The following is a 21,129-nucleotide window of genomic DNA, read 5'->3' as shown; positions in this document are numbered from 1 at the left end:
AGGAAATATGCATCCCACATCCATCACCACAGCTGAAGGAACGGGTTTTAAGAGTGTGCACATCCCTAATGAAAGCTAAATACAAATTAGAGCTAATATGGATGCCTTCTATTGGGGGTCACAGTCAGAACAGTTTTAATCATTGAGCTCCGGCATATTTGGACTGACTACAGTAAAATACAAGTTTTTCAGTTGAAACCAATGAATGTCTGATAGGCAGCCAGAGAATGCTTGTAAAAATACTTTACCAGGGAAAAATAGCTCCGCATCCAAGTCTCAGAAAGAACAGCTTATACAATATTTTTGTTTTGAAATTCATTCATTCATTATGAATAACCTTGTGGTTCAAGATCATAACTATAACTCCAGCTTGTCTAAAGACCCCTGAGCCTTCTTTACAAACACAGCAGGAATTTGGATACTGTTACTGTGCTCCAGGTGTAGTTTGGACCAGACACTTCAGTGCTAACCTTTTAAAGACACTGGTTTGCTTTGTGACTCTCCTCTGAATGTCTCGGAACAAGCATCTACATAATGAGGCACCTAAACTTAACGAACTTTTGTGAAAACCTGGCTTTTTATAGCTCCTTATCCCATTAGACCCTCTGGGGAAAAGACTTACAGTTCTGTGTACATCACTATCGCATTTGTCCTGGATAAAAATGGGAACTGTGTGTGTGTGTGTCGCTTTATAAGGACTATCAAAGGTCATTGCAGAAAGATTTGGTCTCCAGGTGTTGGTCTTCATTGGTCCACAAGTCCCAGTCATTCAAAAGTAGTTCTTCATCACAGTTTCCTAACTAAGGGAACTTTTACATCCTGTGAATGAAAACTGTATGAGTGAATGGCAAACTTCCCTGTTTTGAAAAGGCCCCATCCAAAGAAATCACCGGTATGTTTTTTTCCGTGACTTTGTAACTTGACTGAGGAGATTTAGCTAATTGTACTAAACACCTGTCATCCATCCAGGTTCTTATCTTAGACTATCTGTATGCTCCCCCAGTACTGCCTCTTTCATTGCCTTCTTAGATGAATAAAAATCCGTATTTAAAAAAAAGTCAAACACGTGAAAAATGTTTTACTTGTAACCTCTCGCAATAGGCAAATTGTGAAGATACCTTAATCCACGAAAGCCAGAGATAATTCCTTTGATAAGAGTAAGGACAATCTCTTCTTGTAACTAACTGGGATCTGTTACTGAGATGGTTCTTTGAAGTTGTACCAGTGATAAGAACTCTTCAATGTAGGCATCCATACATCAAGGATGTAATAAACGCACGTATTGGCATTTAAGGCCTAACTGATTAGTCCTGTCTAACCTGATTTGTTATGTGCTTTATGTTTAATTTTAGGCACCAAAGGAAGAAACAAAGGGGAATTTACAAATCTTCAAGGTGTAGCTGCATCTACAAATGGAAAAATATTAATAGCAGACAGTAACAACCAGTGTGTGCAGGTATGAGGATATGCCACTTTCAGTATTCTTCTGTTTCTCCCCCCTACCTTTGCCTTATTTGTATTCCAGGAAAAACAGATTTTGTACTATTCAAGGACATGTAAATTCAGAGAAATCTCAAACTCATCCACTATCATCCCATCTTCTTGACCTGCAGCTATCTTTTTCACATCTGCACTGTATCTAATATGCATATCAGAGTATATTCCTTCCTTATTATGTTTGGCATTGATTGAAGAAAGCAAACAGTGCAATAATCTGGAAAAAATGCCCTTTTGTAAATATGATTTTACATTGTAAATTTATCACCCTGTGTTTCAAAATAAATATAGGACAAGGTGCCACAAGTATCATTTCCTAAGTGAGCACAAATACAAAAACAAATGTGTAAATGTCATTTTAAAATGACATTTAGTCTGCTTAATGGATTTTTCTGTCTGGTATCATGATAAAATCTTTTGTGCTAGCATCCCTGACACCTGTGGTTTCGTGGCTACTGTAACCTGTGTGAAAATCAAGCTGTGCTTTCTATTTTGCCTGCCATGTGTTTTTTTCTTTTCTTTTCTTTTCTTTTCTTTTCTTTTCTTTTCTTTTCTTTTCTTTTCTTTTCTTTTCTTTTTCTTTTTGTGTATGTGTGTGTCTTTTAAACCATTTACAATTTGTCATCACTCTTCAGGCTGCCCATGTGGTAGCAATGAACAAGGCAGAAGTTAGTGGTTCGTTCTTAGTATATCAGAACCAGAAAGCCACATGCAGTAACAACTTGTTTTCAGGCCTCTTCAAAGAGACAGAGTCAAATATTCATCAGTACCCTCACACTTGGTAATTTGCAGCCACTTCAGAAGAACTTCAGTGTTTACCTGGTTCAGGGTCGCAAGCAGTGGACTGATTTTTAAGTAGCTAACATATCTCTCAGAAAGTGGCTCAGTACTTATTCTGAAGTTAAATGATTACATACTGAAATTCTCTTTCAGCTTCTGTTCCTATCTCTTCTCAAGTCTAAGTGTTTGACTGTGGCTGATCCGCTTGTTTTCCTCATTTCTGTTACGGGAATAACACCACTTCTTTCTAACTACCTGAGAGGGACATTGTGAAGTATAATTCACTAATGTTTTTAAATTACTTTGATATCTCTGAAGAAACAGTGCAATGTAAGTGCTGAGAAATTCTTTATTATGAAATCAGGGTCCAGGTGGAGGCCTCTTCTTAAATTAGGCATATCACTTTCAAGTATGGATTCTGTACAGTGCTTCATGTTCCTAACTTTTTCCTTACTATAGTGTTCAGACTTGCTAAAATGTAAGCTTCAAGAAATAGGTGATGTTCTTATGCTGACTTAGTTTTAAAATAAATGTTTTCTGTTACAGATATTTTCCAATGATGGCCAGTTCAAAAGTCGTTTTGGCATAAGAGGAAGGTCTCCTGGCCAGTTGCAACGGCCAACAGGAGTGGCTGTGCATCCCAGCGGTGACATCATTATTGCAGATTATGATAACAAATGGGTTAGCATATTCTCATCAGATGGAAAATTTAAGGTATGAGTTACCATGTGAGCTTTGCTGAGCTTTTTCCTCATTACAAAGGAATGCAATTTTTTTTTTTAATTTTTGTGTGTGTGTGCGTGAAGAAACTACATAGTTTGTAACTTAGTCCAAATTCCATTGTTGTAATGTGGAAACAGCCACGTTGTATAATAAATAGGAAGAGGTCACAGCTGTGGTGCCAACGTAATATCAGATAGAGATGATACATTTACTTCTACAGTTCTACACACTGGGTACTTGGATGCCTTTCTGCAACTCACAGTTGAGAATAGCTAATGTAATCAAGTGTAGTTGGAATAGCTTAATAACATCATATCATTAGTATTTTGATTATATAAAAAGGCATGTGTATATATGTATACACACACGAGACAGACATAAAAACTAATGGGAAGTCTTCAGTGACATATGGAAGGGAAATACAAGGTAGCAGACTGATGGTGACTTCCCCTGTTTACTCCATATGTATCAACAAATCAAGTGCATAATTCACATATGGTCCTGCTGGTAATAAATGCAAGGAAAGGCAACCCAGGAGGTTGTTCCAATGCTATAGCATGGTCAGGAGTATTTTATCTGGGGTGATGTGCAATGGGAAAACTGCAGGAAATAATGTCTTAGGCTTCAGAAATGAGAAGTTCTGAGAAGAGTGTGCTTATTTTCATAGCAGCTCTAGTGATTCTTATAGGAGTTAAATAAAAAGACAGTTACTGTACTACACGAATGCTTGCAAACCTGCAGTATTTTTCTCGTTTGGGAGTCAGTTGCAATTCCAGAGAGAATTAAAGGTTGCCTCCATTTGGTGCTGTTCTCTGAATGCATGTTACAAAGTCTGACAATGCATGCTAGAAATAGCCATCTCTAGCAGAGACTAGCAGCACACTGTTTGGTGAGATAAAAAACATGTAGGGAAATTTCTACCACGGTTACTTAGTTCTAGAGTCTTGTATTGGAGATAAATCACCTGTTTGGCATTTTCCAGCAGCCTAGTGACCAAAAAGCTCAGGTCCTGACATGTTCTCGTGGCTGCCAAGAAATGGCCTTCCTTTATTAGTCTTTGCAAAGTGACAGATGTTATAGCAAATAGCTAGTTTTGCTTGCAGGGTCCTCAGTGACCCCCTTCTGAGAAACAGACACCTGTATGCTTTTAAAAGTATCCAGATCCTATGTAGACTCCAAGCTAAAATAAAACAGTACTAATATGTAATGCAACTGTTAAAAATATTTGCATTTGCAGAGAATACATGATCTTCCTTGAGTAGTTTCCAAAATGTACACAGGAACACTTTGGCTGAAGCCCTTGAATGAAATGAAGATATCAGAAGGAAATAAAGATGTAGTTATTTAAGAATCCAAATACTCTGAGTAACTTAAGTGTGGTATAAATAATTATTACCACCTTTAATGTGAGCTGGCTTGATCTGGAAACGGAGGGTGGAGGGTTCATTTTCCTTCCTTCTGCAGACAGGCTGTAAATCCAGCATTTTGGATGGTGTCAGCTGTGGAGGAAAAAGCCGTGGCTCTGGAGGAGCCATGATCCTACATACTGTACTCTATCAGCAGCGAGAAAAGTATTGAAAAAAATGAATTAAGGTAGTTCCTCTGACACAGAGCCTGGCTTCATTTTTAGTTAATGTTTCTGTTGGACTGCACAAGCTACATGAAGTCGGCAATGTTTGTGTGGGTAATACTAGTGAGTGCATTGGACTTCGTAGTTCCTGGGACTAGGCTGATTAAATGAGAGATGAAACTAACAATATACAATACTACTTTTAGATTTCATACAACAAAATATATTTGTGAGAGAAAAATACAGGATTATTTGCGGAAGCCTGTTATATATGGATGGAAGGTGTAATCATACAGTTGAAGCACAGGACACAGATATACCAGGTCTAGCCTGTGGGAATCTGGGAAGAGCTGCGTGAATTCTTAGGTGTTGGCAATGGTATTCTTAAGGGGGCTCCGTCAGATTAAACTGGGCAATGCTGGCGAAGATACACAGATAGACAAAGGGATAATGGTGTTTCATCTCTAAGGATTGTGCCTGCAAGACACTGTGCATCATCTGTGATACAAGTGGTCTGCTAGCTGTTAACTCAGCATTATCAGGGGCCTGTGTTGTACTTAATCTGTTCTTTCTGTATTTACTCTCCTTTAGCTTAGCAGCATTTAATAGAGGTGTGAGCCAGGAGGTGGATTTCTCCTGAAGCCAGGCCCAGGCACCTCCCTGATTTCAGAAGCGGGCTGACTCACCCCAGCAGGCCCTGCCAGGCAGAGAAGTGTCACCTTCCTCAGTCGCTGGTGGCAACACAGACAGCGCTCCGTTTTCTCAAGGCTGGGAAGCTGGCATAATGCAGAGCTTGGCAAACCCTAAGCTAAAGTTACACCAAAACATGAGTCTCCTAAAATGAAAGGCTACATTATCCTTTGAACAATAAAGCATCTGATAGGGTCTTAGAAATTGGGGCTTTTCTTTCTGGCTATGTTATGGGTCTCACAGGTGACTACTAATCTTTCATTTCATTTCCTAGTGCTTTATTTTGCTCATGTATAAAAACTGGGTGACAATGCTGGCTTCCTCCGTAAATTACTTTCAAATTGCCTAAGAAAATTGTTATAGAAGATGTCTTAATTGCTAGGCTAAGAGAGAACACATGCTGAAGCAGCAGAATCAGCCTCTGTGTCAGGGGTGGTGTTCACACCTAGTGAAGGAACTGGAGGCTAGGGCCACAAGAAGGATTTGTGGTCCTCTGAGGAGATTTCTTTCTTTCCAGTCTTGAAGGGTCACATCTAAGACAGCCTGTTGTCAGCCAACCACAGCTGTAAATCAAGTTAAGACATCATGTTAAGATGGGTGGGAAAAGATGGAAGGAAACACTTTGCCTGTCAGACTTTTATTTCTTCTTGTCTCATTAGAGGGACTAGGAAGGGAGCTGCTTGAAGCTGGCTGCAAGTTTAGATAGGAAAAGTTCTGTGGAGTATGGTATGTGGTCATGGTTCAATTAAGACAGTCAAGTGAATGATAAATCCATTTATCGTGTGAAGTTGCAATGTGTGGTGATGATGCATCTCCATGTTAAGGAAGTTCTGGAACAGGAAGAGGTGTATTTTAAGTCTCTAAATTAATTCCTGACAGTCATGAACAATCATGAACCTTTCTGACAGTAACAAGATTGGTGGAAATGAACTTAAAGCCCCAACACACCTACTGCTTCAGTGGAAAAGTCTGTATATTTATATATATATATATATACAGTCTAGCGCATTTTTTTATATAGCCTAGCTCTCTTTTTTTAAAAACCTCTATGAATATCCTGGAGTAGAATATTTTCCATTCTAGTAGAGTGGCTTTATAAACACATATTTGAAAACCAATCTAAATTCATAAGTGCCTATAAAATAAGGGACATAATGTCCTTGACTGAATTCAATTAAACACAGTATTTGTATTAAGGATTCAGATGATTCATTATACTTTATTCATTTCTAATGGCAGAGAAGTCTGAAAATACTTCCATTCATAAACTTAACAGGAGTGACTGGGTTTCATAATACTCTGTTTTAAATAATCAAACCTATAATTCCAAGAAACCTTCTGAAATAAAAATACACAAAGCATATGTTCAGCCAGACCCAGTGATGTGTCATTAGTGTATTTTGATCTAAACTGGAAACAGAGATTCTTAGTATAAAGAACTTCAGGCTCTAGCTGGACATAATTTATTGCTGCCTGCAAATTGTATTTTAAATCCTGGCCCAAGGATAGTGATTTTTATTCCTTTTCTCAGTACTGAGTGCCTGTTATTGTAGTACGTGATTTATTCATGTTTTTTTTTTATTTCATTATTTCTTATGTATTCATATGGTCAGGAAGACACTGTACTCATGAGTCTGAGTCATTTTTCCATAGGAATCATAGAAAGATGGTAAGAAGGTGGTGCAATGCACAGGCAGACAAACACCCAGGCATCCCAGAAGAAAGAAGGGAATATGATTTAATCACCCCAGAGGAAATAAATCTACTGATTTGCATTTGGTTTATGTTGTTGCTTTGTTGTTATGCAAACCTGAATGCATTTTGTAGGTGTGTTCATGTCTTTCCCTTGGTGATCACAGTCATTTTTAATAGTTTTTCCTGGGGATGTTTTAGCATGATTTAATTAGGTATTTTTTGTCTAAATATTGAGCAATTTCTAAGAGCATATGTATCTGAACATAAACCAGACACATGATCATTGCATGCTAGCTAAGCGTAGTCTTTTAAGCTGCAAGATTTATTCCCTGAGGTTTTCTTTATTTGAGACTGAACAAGGTTGGGTAGTAATGCTTTTGACTTCATACTAGACAGCTTCAGGGAATCTAGATTTCTTTATTTTGGGATGGCTCCTACTTCTACCTGCAACCCCACCCATGAGAATGCACGGTAGAGTAGGAACATGGGGTTTCCTAAGGACAGCTGAGCTTTTTCAGATACTAATGTGGTTGTTTGCTTTAAAACCATCTGGGAACTGAGCAAAATGAGTTAGGCAATAGATCTTCTCCATGCCCTGTAATCTGTTATGCCTTGACAGTCATGGACTAAGACAGCTTCAGCCACTCACAGAATCACAGGATGGTTAAGGTAGGAAGGGCCCTTTGGGTCTGTCTGCTCCATACCCCTGCTCCAGCAGGGCCACCCAGAGCAGGGTGCCCAGGACCATGTCCAAGTGACTTCTGAAGATCTCCAAGGAGAAGACCCCACAGCCTCTCTGGGCAGCTCGTGCCAGTGCTCCATCACCCACACAGGTGTGCTTCCTGATGTTCAGAGGGAACCTCCTGTATAACAGTGTGTGCCCAATGCCTCTTGTCCTGTCCCTGGGCACCACTGAGAAGAGCCTGGCTCTGTCCTCCCTGCATCCTCCCTTCAGGTATTGGTACACATGGAGGAGAACCCCTCTGAGCCTCCTCTTCTCCTCGCTGAACAGTCCCAGCTCTCCCAGCCTCTCCTCACATGAGAGATGCTCCAGTCCCTTGATCATCTCGGTGGCCCTAAGCTGAACTCTTTCTAATATGTACACACCTCTCTTGTACTGGGGGGGCCCAGAACTGGACTCAGTACTCCAAGTGTGGCCTCATCAGTGCTGAGCAGAGGGGAAAACTCCTCACCACTTGCAGCAGGGCAGGAAGATGGACACAGAAGGCAAATGCATCACTTGTTCTAAGTGGTGATCTGTCCCTTCTGCAAAGACAATGTAGTGAAAAATGGTCTTTTCATAAAGAATATGAATCTCTTCCTATCTATTTCATTTAAATTCAGTTGGAAACAGGAAATTATGTTTATAGGATATCTCTGACAAATTACTACAGGGCCTGGAAGCTCTGGGATCCATAATTTCAACACAGCCAGGATTGCCTGTCCAGAACAGTAATAAGGCCAGCAGGAGCCTAGACTTTTGGAGCCAATCTGGGAAACTGCTTCCAAATCTGCCCATCATTTAAGCTGCCCATCTCCCCCCTGCCCCTCCCAAACCAGAAAGCAAGTTGCTGTATTCCAAAAACAAAAACTCCAAACAATGTAGTGGTGTTTTTATAACTTTTTTTTTTTTTTTTTTTTTTTTAATGGAAAGGTCGAAACTCGACTGATTGTATGCAGTTTAAACCAGCTTCTAGAATCTGCCTGGGGAAAAAAAAAAAAAAAGAATGGTGAAAAATGTGAAATGGTTTGGGAGGTGATCATAGCATCTTCTTGGGTATACACCTGGGTAGCTCAAGGGTTCTGTGAAGGCTTTGCCTCAATTTCTGCTTGCCCTGGGCTAGGTGGGATGCTGTTGCCTAGAGCCACCCACTATGTAGATCCCCTACTTAGTCCCCATGAGCTTCACCCTGCTTTTTGAGAGGCAGTCAGTGCATATGTCTAGGCCAGTGGTGGCTGCCTGTGTGCTTCTCCTGGAAGGAGAGGTGCTGGCTGTAGCTTCTGTTGGCTTTTCCTGGGGTCTGGAAAAGGTATCTAACATTCACTAGTTCTGGTGTAGGTACCTACAGCTTTCAGTCAGGAGCCATCTGCAGGCTGAGGAAAATCATCTGGTTGCTACCTCCGTTCCGCACATCTATACCATACTCAGCACAGTAGCAACTGAGAGACTTCTAGTAATGTATTGATTTCCGTGAGTCATGTCCGTTACAAGCTCATCTTCCCAGTGTGCTAACAGCCCATCTTCCTCACTGTGCTAACAGGACAATCCGGAATATTCCGGGCTGCTGAGGTGCAGCTTGGAGCTTCCCACAGCTCCTTGCTCTGAGGATGAGCTGTAATTGGTGACAATAATAGAAAGCAGGTCTGACCAAACACAGAACGCAAGGCTGAGCTCAACAGTTGCCTCTCTACGTTTAAAAAAAGGAAGAGGAATAATAATAAAAGAGAATAGGAAGGCTAAGCTACAGTCTGACCTGCCATTAGTCCGTTGTAATGCACAAAACCCAATAAAAGGCAATTGCAATCAGCTGTGTAAATACCCATGTATATGTCTAGCCTACTTAAAGAAGTATTTTCATATATATGTATAATTATATTGTAATATCTATTATAATGGCGTATATAAAAACATACATATGTATGTTATGAATATATAACAAGGTATATAAGTTGCCCGTTCCAGTGTTTATACACCTACTAAACAACCTTCTAACATGTTCTGATTTGAGAGCTCTCTACCTTGTCTAAATAACTCACTGTGAGATCCACATTATCTCCACTGAAGGATATATATATATATATTTTTTTTTCCCATTGGTACAATATTGTATACAGTTCCTTTCCTGTTCCTGGCAGATGTTTTTGGTAGACAACAAGTCCTATTTAAAGTGACGGAAATAATTTTATTTCACCTAAGATAGGACCAAACTGTGATTTCTTTAGTGTTTCAGAAATTACCTCATTTGCAGTTTGGCAGCACGATCCTACCTCCTTTGCAGGTTTCAGCTGACACTTTAAGTGTCTAAGCAGTCCCAGGTAGATCTGGTGGAAGACGACATGGAGATTAATGAGGTAGCAGATCTTCCACTCCAGAAAGAACATACAGAAAACAATCTTTCTGCTTGGCTGAAAATATAATGAAGTACACAAAATCAGTTGAAAAAGCAATCACTTTCTTCTGGCAAAATTTTGACGACAAAAATTTCTCTCCATGCTACTGTGTGTCTATAATACAGGACATCTTTGAACAGTACTAACTTACTTCTATCATGTTAATGTATTTTCCTGTTCTGTGTTTTCCCTTTTAGGCCAAAATTGGGTCTGGAAAGCTCATGGGCCCTAAAGGCGTTTCTGTGGATCGTAATGGGCACATCATTGTGGTGGACAATAAAGCTTGCTGCGTGTTCATCTTCCAGCCAAATGGGAAAATAGTCACCAGGTTCGGCAGCCGAGGAAATGGTGACAAGCAGTTTGCAGGTACACTTGATGGTAATATGTAAATCCCCTTTTCTTGCCTCTTCTGCTCACATTTGCATGATGTTTGAGCATGTTGAAGAAGCTATATCCTACTCATTTTTTTCCTGAGCGGGGGAAAGGTTCTACTAAACACACAGCTCCTGTTCACTTCACCATTTGTTTAACTGGCTGAGAAGAGTGCAACATCTGTTCCGCAAACGTAGCTGTAATTGGGCTGTTTTATCTACCTTTCTGTGCCTGGAAGCATTTCATATCACTGACCCGAGAACGACTGATCTTAACTAGTGTTTTATAAATGCTTTGCAATGCCCACACTAAGCCGTTCATGATAATCAACTCAGACATCGTGCTTTGTATTTCCTGTGATCAGATACACATTAACCCATGCCCTAAGTAGTATCTTCCCATTAGAAAATAGGCGTAATGGAACAGTGTTAGACTGAGATCAGGAAGACACAGTTATGCAAATGGCAAATGCCAGTCTGGGGAAATTGCCACTTATATATTCAACTGACTACTTGCACATGGTGTCTCTCAATTAGAACATGCAATTAGGTTTAAAGAAAAACAACAAAACTGATATATATTTTGAATGAATAGCGTTTCTTTCAAAATTTGAAACGAAGACACCAAATTATACATGCAGGTCATTTTACAGGTGTTTGGTCACTTAGAATAAGTAGTTAAAGGCTGGTCTGATGTTTTGACAAGCTCATAGCACAAGAGAGAAATAGCTTAAATGATATAACTGCTCTCATCTGACTTGAGATCTCTTTCAATGTCTCGTGGCAAAAGTAAAACTATAATTTATGAAAGCTTTGGCTGTAACACAGCCAAGTGTCACTTGATTCAGGTGCTTTTCTGTTTTCAAGTTATCATTTCTTATGTAAGTTTGCACACATAGTTCAATAAACAAGAAAACAAAAATGTAGTTTTTCCCTGGCAATATTATTCTAGTTAACTTTTGTATTTATCCTAAAACTTGCTTCCTTGAGAGCTTGTAAGAAGTGAGCGAACAAAGGATAGAAGATTTCATTTAAAACTGTACTTTTTGGGTAGTATTTTCATTTTATATATACAACTTTATCCCTATGCACTGCACCGTCTTAATAAGCGTAGTAATATCTATGTAGACATCCATATATAGAGGAAGAGGAAGGAACAGACAGTGCTTACTGATACGATAGCACTAGCTGACAAATGGTTGAAGAATAAATGATTTGTTTACAAAAAGGCATGCTGAGCTTTTTTAAACATGAAATGGAATTTCATGTTTCATTTGTTCTTTCAAATTGAGTAATTTGATTTACTCTTTCAAATATGAGTAATTTGAAATGGATTGTCCTATTTGACAGTTTGTTATTCAGAAATCATAGTGATATTTTGATGTATTTATTTGAAAAAATATTTTAGTGATATTATTTTTATTTTTTTTCTTCTTCTTCTGTATTGCAGGTCCTCATTTTGCAGCCGTAAACAGCAACAATGAAATTATCGTTACAGATTTTCATAACCATTCTGTCAAGGTACTGTGAATTAATAGCAGTTTGGAAAGCCTTTTATTATATCATGATACTTTCCTGGGGAAAATATTGTTAAAAACAAAGAGATCGTGCTCGCTATGAGGCCTGATGGGAGGACTGCACATTTGAAGATCTTTGCATGCAGTACATTCCTTAATGGAGATATAATCAGTTGTCTTTGTTTTCACTGTCATGTTCTCTAATTCAATTGCTTAAACATAAGGTATACCTGACATAAATTATATCACTGTGGTTATTTTTGATTAGCTGTCTGCCAAGCCAGTTATTTATTGTTCTTTGGTATTTTAGGTAACTGATAACTACTTTTGAATAGCTAAGTAAAATCTTCCCACTTTTCTAGCAGAATACACGTATATCAAAGTGAAGATACCTGACAGCCTTTAATTCCATATTTATAAACTTTACTATTATGGATCCATTTATAATGTGATAGTCTTAACAACTTCGTAATACATCAATTTTCATCCAGTACATCCTGCACAGGGCAGAACTGTCCACTAGTCTTTACATCCACGGGAAGTCCCGACTCATGGCCCGTTAAACAGTCGTGGTAAGATAGGGTGGTGTATTTGTTTGTCCCAATAATAAATCAGAACAAGGATGAATGTTGAGATGTCATGTGATGGAAAATTTATGTTACGGAGTTATAGGCCATTTCAGAAATTAGTCACCTGTGTTTGTTTTCAGGACATGACAAACCCTTTCAGTCACTTTCTGCACTCTGCACAGATGCAGCCTCAGTCCAGTTCATCAGTGTAACTAAAATGATAAATTGTGTATGTTTACGTGGAGTATGGAATTTCTGTCTGCCTACTACTGAGCATATACTCCTTGATGTCCGTAGTGGTGCTGAATCACCTAGCATTTGAACAGTGATCTTGCTTTTGTATGCTCTTGGAATCGGCGAAGAAATAGTGACTCGTGGTTTGGATTACGACAATGAAGCCAAGACTGTGGCAGGCGCCCTGTCGCAGAGTGTTTACGTGATTTAGCAGCGGGAGGCCTGTGGCTCCATAAATTACCTCTCCACCAGCAGGGCTTACTGTGGTAACAAGAATGCCTGGAGAGAGTTAACAACGAGGGCCAACTAAAATGAACAAAAGCAAGTGAACAGATGTAAGAAATGAGGCATCTTAGTGAATTAAAATGAATTGCATCGCTGATGAGAACAGAGCGTCCTGTCTGTGTCTGGTGTGACTCAAGGGGATAAAAATGTTATTTGTTGCAATTTGGTACTAACTGGAAAAGATTCTTATTTTTGTAGCGTTCTCTAAATCAATGCAGATAATTGTTGACACTTTGGAGAGTTATTTATAAACTGAATCATGCATAATCTTTTGTTAGATGGTGAGGAAAAGAGCAGAGAGTAAACTTTGTTTTAAATAGTGAATACATTTGTAAAAAAATAATCTTCATTCTTATGGCTCCCAAATCCCCTTCCTGCCACCAGTGTCTTGAATTATACATCCTCACTCTGCAAAGCGTTATCTTCCCATGGGCATGGAAAATCCTCCTCAATATAGGCTTCTCTCTCGTTCTGTCACTGACCACCCCATTTTAACCCAGGCAGACAGCAAATTATCTTTGCCTGTTTTTTCTTATTAGTTGACTTTTTTTCTACTGTTTTTCATCATCTGAGGCATCACCCTGGTGCTTCATTAATTTCCACCCCCAAAGGCTTTCTCTCTGTCCGTTGTGGGTGTTGGAGAAGAGGATGATTTCCTCTCATCTCCCACCTTCTTAGCACCTCGGTGTGTGTTTGGCACTTGTCAGGTCTTTGCATTTTCTTGTTTGGGCCACAGCTGGTCCCTAAGGACACTGCTGGACCTTGTGGCACAGCTGGGCCTGGGTCCAAGATGGATGAAAATAAATGGAGATGGTTATGATATTATGTAAATGAGACATCCTGAATCTCACTTTCTAAATATTTTGGCTTTTTTAATTATGGGAATGCTTCTTATTTTGCTTAGCTTGTTTTCAGGATGTAGGCTGGTGCTGGTATTGTCAGTGAGTTCTTTGTTCTTTAATCATTGTCTGATTTCACCTCATAGTCTCAACTCAAATTTTCATGGTTTGAAGCATGTGAACAAAATGAAATGCAAACTTACCAGGTCTTTGAAAATGCAGATGTAAGCAACCCTTGCTACAGTCTTTCTTGCCTTTCCTTGCAATGCAAATAGATCACTCTGCTAAATATTTCTAAAATAAGAGAAAAATAGGAGAACTATAAATGTCCATGCTGAGAAAGGGTGGGGAGGGAGAGAGAGAGGGAGTGAGTACTGGAGGCAGAGAATATTGCTTGGAATTCTTCAATTCCCAATTTTGTTAATAAGTGAACTGGTAGTAGTAGATTAGTAATATTTGATGTGATGCCATTCTTTTTTCTTTCTTTTTTTTTTTTTTTAAACACATACAGGTATTTAACCAAGAGGGCGAATTCATACTGAAGTTTGGATCAAACGGAGAAGGAAATGGACAGTTTAATGCACCAACTGGAGTAGCTGTAGACTCTAATGGAAATATTATTGTAGCAGATTGGGGAAACAGCCGAATACAGGTAGAGACTTGTGTATTTCAAAGGTGCTCGATTAGGAAAACTAATGGATCGATAACTCTGGTCACTAAAGTCTTCAGAATTCCCAAGAAGCAGGACAGCAGCCCTGGAAGTGATGTGGTTTCTAACACAGCCTTTTCTATGCCTCATTGCAGGTCTGAAGTGGTAGTGTACCACTTTTAGAAATGGTAGTGTCAGACCACGGGCTTCCCAGCGTGACTGCTGGCAAGTCTGATGGTTACTTAGACCAAGGCTCTTGTCTCCAAGTAGTTCCCAAAAAGCTATTTGATGAGTTAAAACTTACAAGCTTTACTGAGATTATAGTAATTTATAATAATCATCATAACAGAAGATTGGAGACATGGTGGAAAATACAAAAAAGCAAATTGTCTGTATAGATCCTGAGGCAAATATAGCAGATTTTTATCATCTTTTTAAAATGTTGGAAAAATATTCTGCTTTTATGTTAAGAGAGTTGCACTCTTTTTATCATTCAAGTACTAATCACAAAATTCTTTCCTATTTGCCAAAGAATATCTAATAAGTAACTAAATGTAGACATTAGTTTCACTGAATATGAAAATAAGGGAGCTGCTCGTGAGTAGTTCTCAGGAAGCACTGTCAACAGTGTAAACAAATTCCTGGTTTTCTCTGTGTGGGAACCTAAGATTCATGCTAACCACAACAGTAAGATTTGTTAGGAAAACAAGGTGTTGGTTGAGTTCCTGATTGAGTTTGATTTATTCTAGCTGGTTATTTTTAGAGCAAGGAACAGCCGAGATGCTTTTTTTATTATTACTCTGTTGCATGTTTAATTCTTGCCAAAGATCCTGGTAGCCTTAATTAGTTCTTTTTAATAAGGAAATACATTTGTTTATAAACTTGCATATTATGAGAATAACAGATCAGATTCTGCCCATATTTATTCTAGTGTATGTATGTATGCCAACAGTTTGAAAAATAAGAATAGTGGTGTAACTGAAAGCAGATTTTTGTCTGCTAGTTTTCTTTTTTATTCATAACTTTTCTTATGTGCTTTATCACCCCAAAGGTCTTTGATGGAAGCGGATCGTTTTTATCCTACATTAACACCTCTGCTGACCCACTTTATGGCCCCCAAGGTCTGTCCCTTACTTCAGATGGCCACGTTGTAGTTGCAGACTCTGGAAATCACTGCTTCAAGGTCTATCGATACTTACAGTAACAATGAGCTCTGGAGATGGATAATCGTCCACCCGTAAGCAAAAACTGGTCCCAGAGATCCAAGGCAGGATGTCTCCTACTTTGAGTTCATTTTTAATTATGAAGGAGTCTCTTATGGACTTCTCATGTTAATTTCCAAACTTAACCTTGTTTACATAGAACTTGCACCTCTTACGTTCCTCACTCAACTTTTTGTTGTAAGGGTTAATACACAGAATCCTCTTTAACCGAATTCATAGAGACAATGTGATATTAAACACAAACTGCAATTTACGGAACTGGAATTAAGTAGTTAGGCAAAAATGAGAAAAGTTTGGGGAAAAGTCCCCAAAGCTATTTGAAGACTGCGAAAGGTAGCTCCTATTCAGAGCTTCCAAATTTGAAAAAGTGTCATTGTTATGCATTATTTCACCCAAAGGTGATCCTGGGAATCTTCTAGATCTCATTATCATGGTAGGTATTACACTTTTAACATTCTTGAGTCTTACTATCTATAACAAGTAGGTCCTTTTAGTATAAAGTTAAGTCACACAAAATCAGTCTAGTTCTAACTGTCAGACCTAACACAGCTCAACATTTAGCACTATGAGAATCAATGCAAATTCCCAGCTCCTGTGGGATTAATGAAGGATTGTTTCATGTGCTTGTTCTTCACTATTCCTCTTGCTCAATGTGCTGGAAGGACTTTGCAGAGACCTGACATTTCTAAAGCTCTGGAAAAGCTTAATTGTAGTGATACATTAGTGAGAGCTGAATTTCTGTATAACGACAGACCTTTTGACACCAAACTAGTTCATTAGGATCAGGGTTATTACAATGTCAACTCAATTAACCTCATGTGTGCCACTCTTTCGTATGTGTTCATTGCCATGTTTCCTTAAGGCAACTCATTGTATTAACAAATAAAAGAAATGCAGCATCACACAGGACAGAAAGCCAGAGAAGGTACCCCTATGGAGGACCTACATTATACAACCAAAGGAACTGTGGTAAACAGAGGTTGTATAGGAAAGCCAAGGGTTACCAAAGCTATTTCTTTTTACATGAGGAAAAAACGCATTACAAATAAGAATGAATTTGAACCAATTCCTGAAGTTCTTCATCAAAGGGAATTTTGTTAGAGGATAAAATAAGGACTGTGAGATTTGTTCTGATTTGTTTGTATGTATGTATGTATGACTGACCGACAGAAAACAATTTAAAAAGTAAATGTATGTTATTTCAGCAAACTGGAACATATGTATGCCATTTGACAATGGCAGTACTCTGAAAAATGTCCCTCCTCCTTCCTTGCCAGATCTTTCTACTGTGTTCTTTGTTGAAGTATTATCTTAATTGGAAATGCTTACAATCACATGACTTGGTTCTGTTTTTAAAGGTTTTTTTTTTTTTTTTTATTTTTAAGTGTGTACTTGTCCTTTTTAAAGGAGTATTGGCTTTACTCTTAATTCTAAATCCAATGGTCACAAGATGAATTGCTACCATAGCCTAATATAGAAACAGTGGTGCTCTCTCTTAAACCTCATTCGAGGAGCTGGTGAGCGTGCTGCCAATGCCTAAAATAGTTTGGCAAGTAGCATTTTTCTCTTCTAATTTTTAGGGCCTTGAAACAAAAGGGCATTGGGTCAGGAACAGGGGAATGTTTTAAGCATATTTGCAAAATTGAAAGAAACCTTTGTTAAATGACTTATTACAGGTATTTGTCTTATTTCTAAAAGGTTAAAGCTGTTTCAATCAACTTGAGGAAAAAAAGAGAATGGTTTTTCGTAAAGATACGTTTGACTTGTAAAAATGCAGACCCACAAATTCTTAAATGTAGTGTTGTCTGTTTCTTTTAATTACTGTTTCTTCTCTTTCCCTTGTTTAGTTTTTTTTGCGCTTAGAACCAATTTACAAACTCGTGCAAAGATAAGTTTCCTTATTTCATTGGAATAAATATTTGTGTATAAGGCATAAGCTTTGGACTATATAATGCAGCTAAGAAACTGGTGGTAACATTTTTGAAATGTTAAAAATCAAGTCTGTTATTACCAAAAGAAAAAAATAGCCTCTGCTTGAACTGAGTTTGTCCTAAAATTCCTAAGATGATAGTTACCTCAGATATTATACAATAAACTGTCCTATCAAAATTTAACAAAGTTATATATCAAATTTTATGATGATCAAGTAATTTTCTTCTAAGTGTCCTTATAAGCAGCCTTTTGACAATTTCTAACATTGGAATACCCTTAGATGGCTAATTATCAATGAACAAAGGTACATAGCGTTTTAACTATATTGCTTAACAAAAAAAAAAAAAAAGAGTTCTGGTTCTTTGAGAGGAAAACAAAAAACACGAAAAATGTACTGTTGCTGTTAGTTATGGATACTACTGATTGACTCTAGTTCCAAATTTGAATTTTCATAATAACATTTTACTAAACTTGCGTGGCTTCCTCTAAAGAAACATTGCCAAATCCTCCATTGCCAGGAACTCTGAGAACCACAGAAATCAGACCCTAACCCATATATCAAAACATATACTTAGGTCTGTACTGTTCCATGCATCTGCTTTACGTGGAGATTTTCAGTTCATTTGACACCGTCCTGCTCATCAGGATTTTACATAGCCTATGTCAACCCTTTGCATCCTGATGAAACGTGGAATTCTCCACACAACCCCCTTTGCTACCGAGCTAACAGCATTAGGGGTGATGTGGGTTTTTTCTTAAGATTGAATAGTGGTTTGGGTTTTCCATCTTATTGATATTTCGGACACCACTAGCACTTAGGGCACTTGAAAAAGGGCACTGATTTGGATTGCCTTCTGATAGATAGCAAATGCTACAAATTACAGTTTCAAATTCAGTGGCATAGGCTATTTCCTTCCGAAGGCTGGCCTTATCTCCCTGGCACAGGAAAACTGAGGAACACGTTGCTTTTGCAGTGTGCTTTTCAAGTCAACTTAGCTAAAATGCTTGGCTTACTAACCTTACAAAGAACAACCAAAGCAGAAATTCTGTTCTAAAAAACCTGGCAGATTGTTTTCTCATTCAATTAAGCGAACGTCAAAATTGCACTACTTGATTTACTGAGTTGTTAGCATTTATTAAAGGCTTTATAGGCATTCTGCTGCCAGATTTCAGGTATAACCAAATGTTCCCTTGACTTCCCTGGAATGCTAATTGACTAGCAGCGCAGCATGAATGGTGAAAGTATGTGCTTCGTTTAACTAATCTTCAACTCAAAAGTAATCGCAAAAGGTCATCAGATCTTGTGTAATTTGGAGTATTTTAGGACAAACTAGCCAACTGTATTTTCATTATTTTGTGAACAGAATAAGAGGATCTGTTCACATAGATCCACTACAAATAGTTGGGGATTTTTACCTAGCTTAAAACAGCAGCAACGTAGCTGAATAGGAAAAGGAAAATGGCTTAAGGCAAAGCATTTGTCTAATGTAGACGGAGAGTTATTTATTAGTAAATGCTCTTCTGTTCTGTAAAAGCTAGAGGGTTTTCAATTTTATGTCACTATTTTTTATAATTAAGGATCTAGTGTTGCCATAATGAGAACTATAAGTGCCCAATATGTTGTGTTTGTTATAAAGAAATGACTTCCAGCTGTGGGTGACAGCTAGTTATGAAACCATGGTGTACATTGAGACTTTTCTTGAAGAACTGTGAGCAGTGACTGTTTTGGTCTGTTTGTGGAGAGTGCGCGAAAGGTGTCCGTGCTCCGCAGTAGGAAGGTTCCTAACTGGTTGCGTTATTTGCGATGAATGTACAGCACTTCAGTTGATGTTTGTGAGCAACACGGCCTTAACCCGGACAGTTTTGCTTTGGCTTTATGACATGGGAATGTTCCCTAAGCTGCATAGTGTACGGCAGTACCCCCATTAGAAATCTCTACCAGTTGATACGCTGCAGCTTTCTGGTTCCAAGAGTCTGTCTTTTCTCTTGATTTTTTTTTTAAAGCTTTTTGTACATTCCACCTTTGTAAGTCCATTTCATATGTTTTGTGTACATGTAAGTCTTATGGAAGTCTTGCACTCTGTTGAAACTCATGATGATTTTTTTTTGTTGGTGGTGTTTGTTTTTTGTTGTTGTTTTGTTTTGTTTTTAAATCCCTATGAGGCTAAACACAAACTTTGTCTCCTTAAGGTCGAGGATGAAAGATGCGCATCAAAGTGTTTGTGTGTGTGTGTGTGTGTGTAGTTTTAGCTTCCTGTGTGCCACGGTATTATTGATGCTTTAGCCGACAATAAAAATAAAAAATTACTCTGTCTTGGAAATGTAGGAAAATCAGAGTCAAATGTGTATCTTTACCACGCACAAAAATTTCAAATAATAAAAATAAAGCTTGTTTCCTCTGTTATTCCCGTTGAGATTTTATTTTTCATGTGTTTCATACTCATTGTCCCTAAAAATATCTCCATAATGTAGCAAGATGGGTAATTTTTTTTTGAAAAGGAAACTCTGATACCATAGGTCACAAGCCAAGAAAACTGTAATTACTTCAAAGGTCTTTAGCTTTTATCTAAAAAAAAAAGAGTGAAAGAGGAACTTAGATCCTCTTGGGAAGCAGGTGGAGAACTGGGCTTCCTTGTCCTCCATGTTCCAGTTCAGTAATCAAAGGTTCAATGATCAAAATTAACATTTTTATTGGAGAATGCTGCTCTTTACAAGGAAATTTCTGCAGTAAATGGCCAACTGCCTCTCTGGCCTTGCTGTGGTGCTTACTTGAGTTCTGTGCAGAGATGAGCACATGATCTTTTAGAAGTCCTGTGAACAGGAATATGGAATCCTGTTTTCACAAATGAGAAACAATGTCAGGGAAAGCAAGGCCAAAATAGTTTAAAAGGGCACATATATTCTGGGTGCCCATGTTGAGATATCCAAAACCTCTCTCTTTAGGACTGCTAACCACTTATAAATAATTACACAATCAAAACTGTTTCATTGGTCCTTAGGCTAAAATTCTCTTTCACATGCAGCTGCACTGCTCTGCAGTTAACTATCCCCATAGTTTTGCTGACAGTTCATGTGAATGGTCCGTAATTTGTACGAGACAAAAATAACTCCCTGAACTGGAACAGTCGATGTAATTTCTATGGACAGATGCTCTCCCCAGGCACCAGCTGTGCTGGTGGAAGAGAAACCCACTGTCTGCTGCTCATCGCTACCTCCAGTTGAAGTTTCCTGACCCTCCCGTGTGTCAGATGAATGTGAAATGCCCCATTACCGAAAAACTAGTAGTTAAGCTACTCATTTCAGCGAGTTGGTAAATGGTTACTTCAGAGGTCTGCTAGCAAAGCTGTGGCAGCAGTGATCACTGGTGCAGGGCCAGCTAGCATCTCCTACCGGGTCAGATGTTTGCAGGGAGAATGCCTGTTCACAGGCTGGGAGCCCAAACAC

The 21,129-nt window shown here is 38.5% G+C and overlaps 1 protein-coding gene across 24 annotated transcripts in view; it reads left to right on the top strand.

Moving 5' to 3' along the window:
• Positions 1-20,086, top strand: part of TRIM2 (tripartite motif containing 2) — a 112,471-nt gene extending 92,385 nt beyond the window's left edge. For 17 of the 24 annotated variants that reach the window (XM_040555028.1, XM_040555030.1, XM_040555031.1 and 14 more), the window contains 6 exons: positions 1,353-1,456; positions 2,824-2,991; positions 10,264-10,444; positions 11,888-11,958; positions 14,393-14,533; positions 15,582-20,086. In XM_040555028.1, coding sequence (XP_040410962.1) covers positions 1,353-1,456; positions 2,824-2,991; positions 10,264-10,444; positions 11,888-11,958; positions 14,393-14,533; positions 15,582-15,734 — 818 coding nt within the window. In that variant the 3' untranslated portion in view covers positions 15,735-20,086. The remainder of the gene's footprint in view (positions 1-1,352; positions 1,457-2,823; positions 2,992-10,263; positions 10,445-11,887; positions 11,959-14,392; positions 14,534-15,581) is intronic. The other 7 variants (XM_040555038.1, XM_040555035.1, XM_040555034.1 and 4 more) reach the window with 1 other exon arrangement.
• The last annotated feature ends 1,043 nt before the right edge of the window (positions 20,087-21,129 follow it).

This window comes from Cygnus olor, chromosome 4 (assembly GCF_009769625.2).
Source record: "Cygnus olor isolate bCygOlo1 chromosome 4, bCygOlo1.pri.v2, whole genome shotgun sequence".
Classification (NCBI taxonomy): Eukaryota; Metazoa; Chordata; class Aves; order Anseriformes; family Anatidae; genus Cygnus; species Cygnus olor.
Note: the sequence above shows the minus strand (reverse complement) of the source record. Positions and strands in the feature narration are given on the sequence as shown.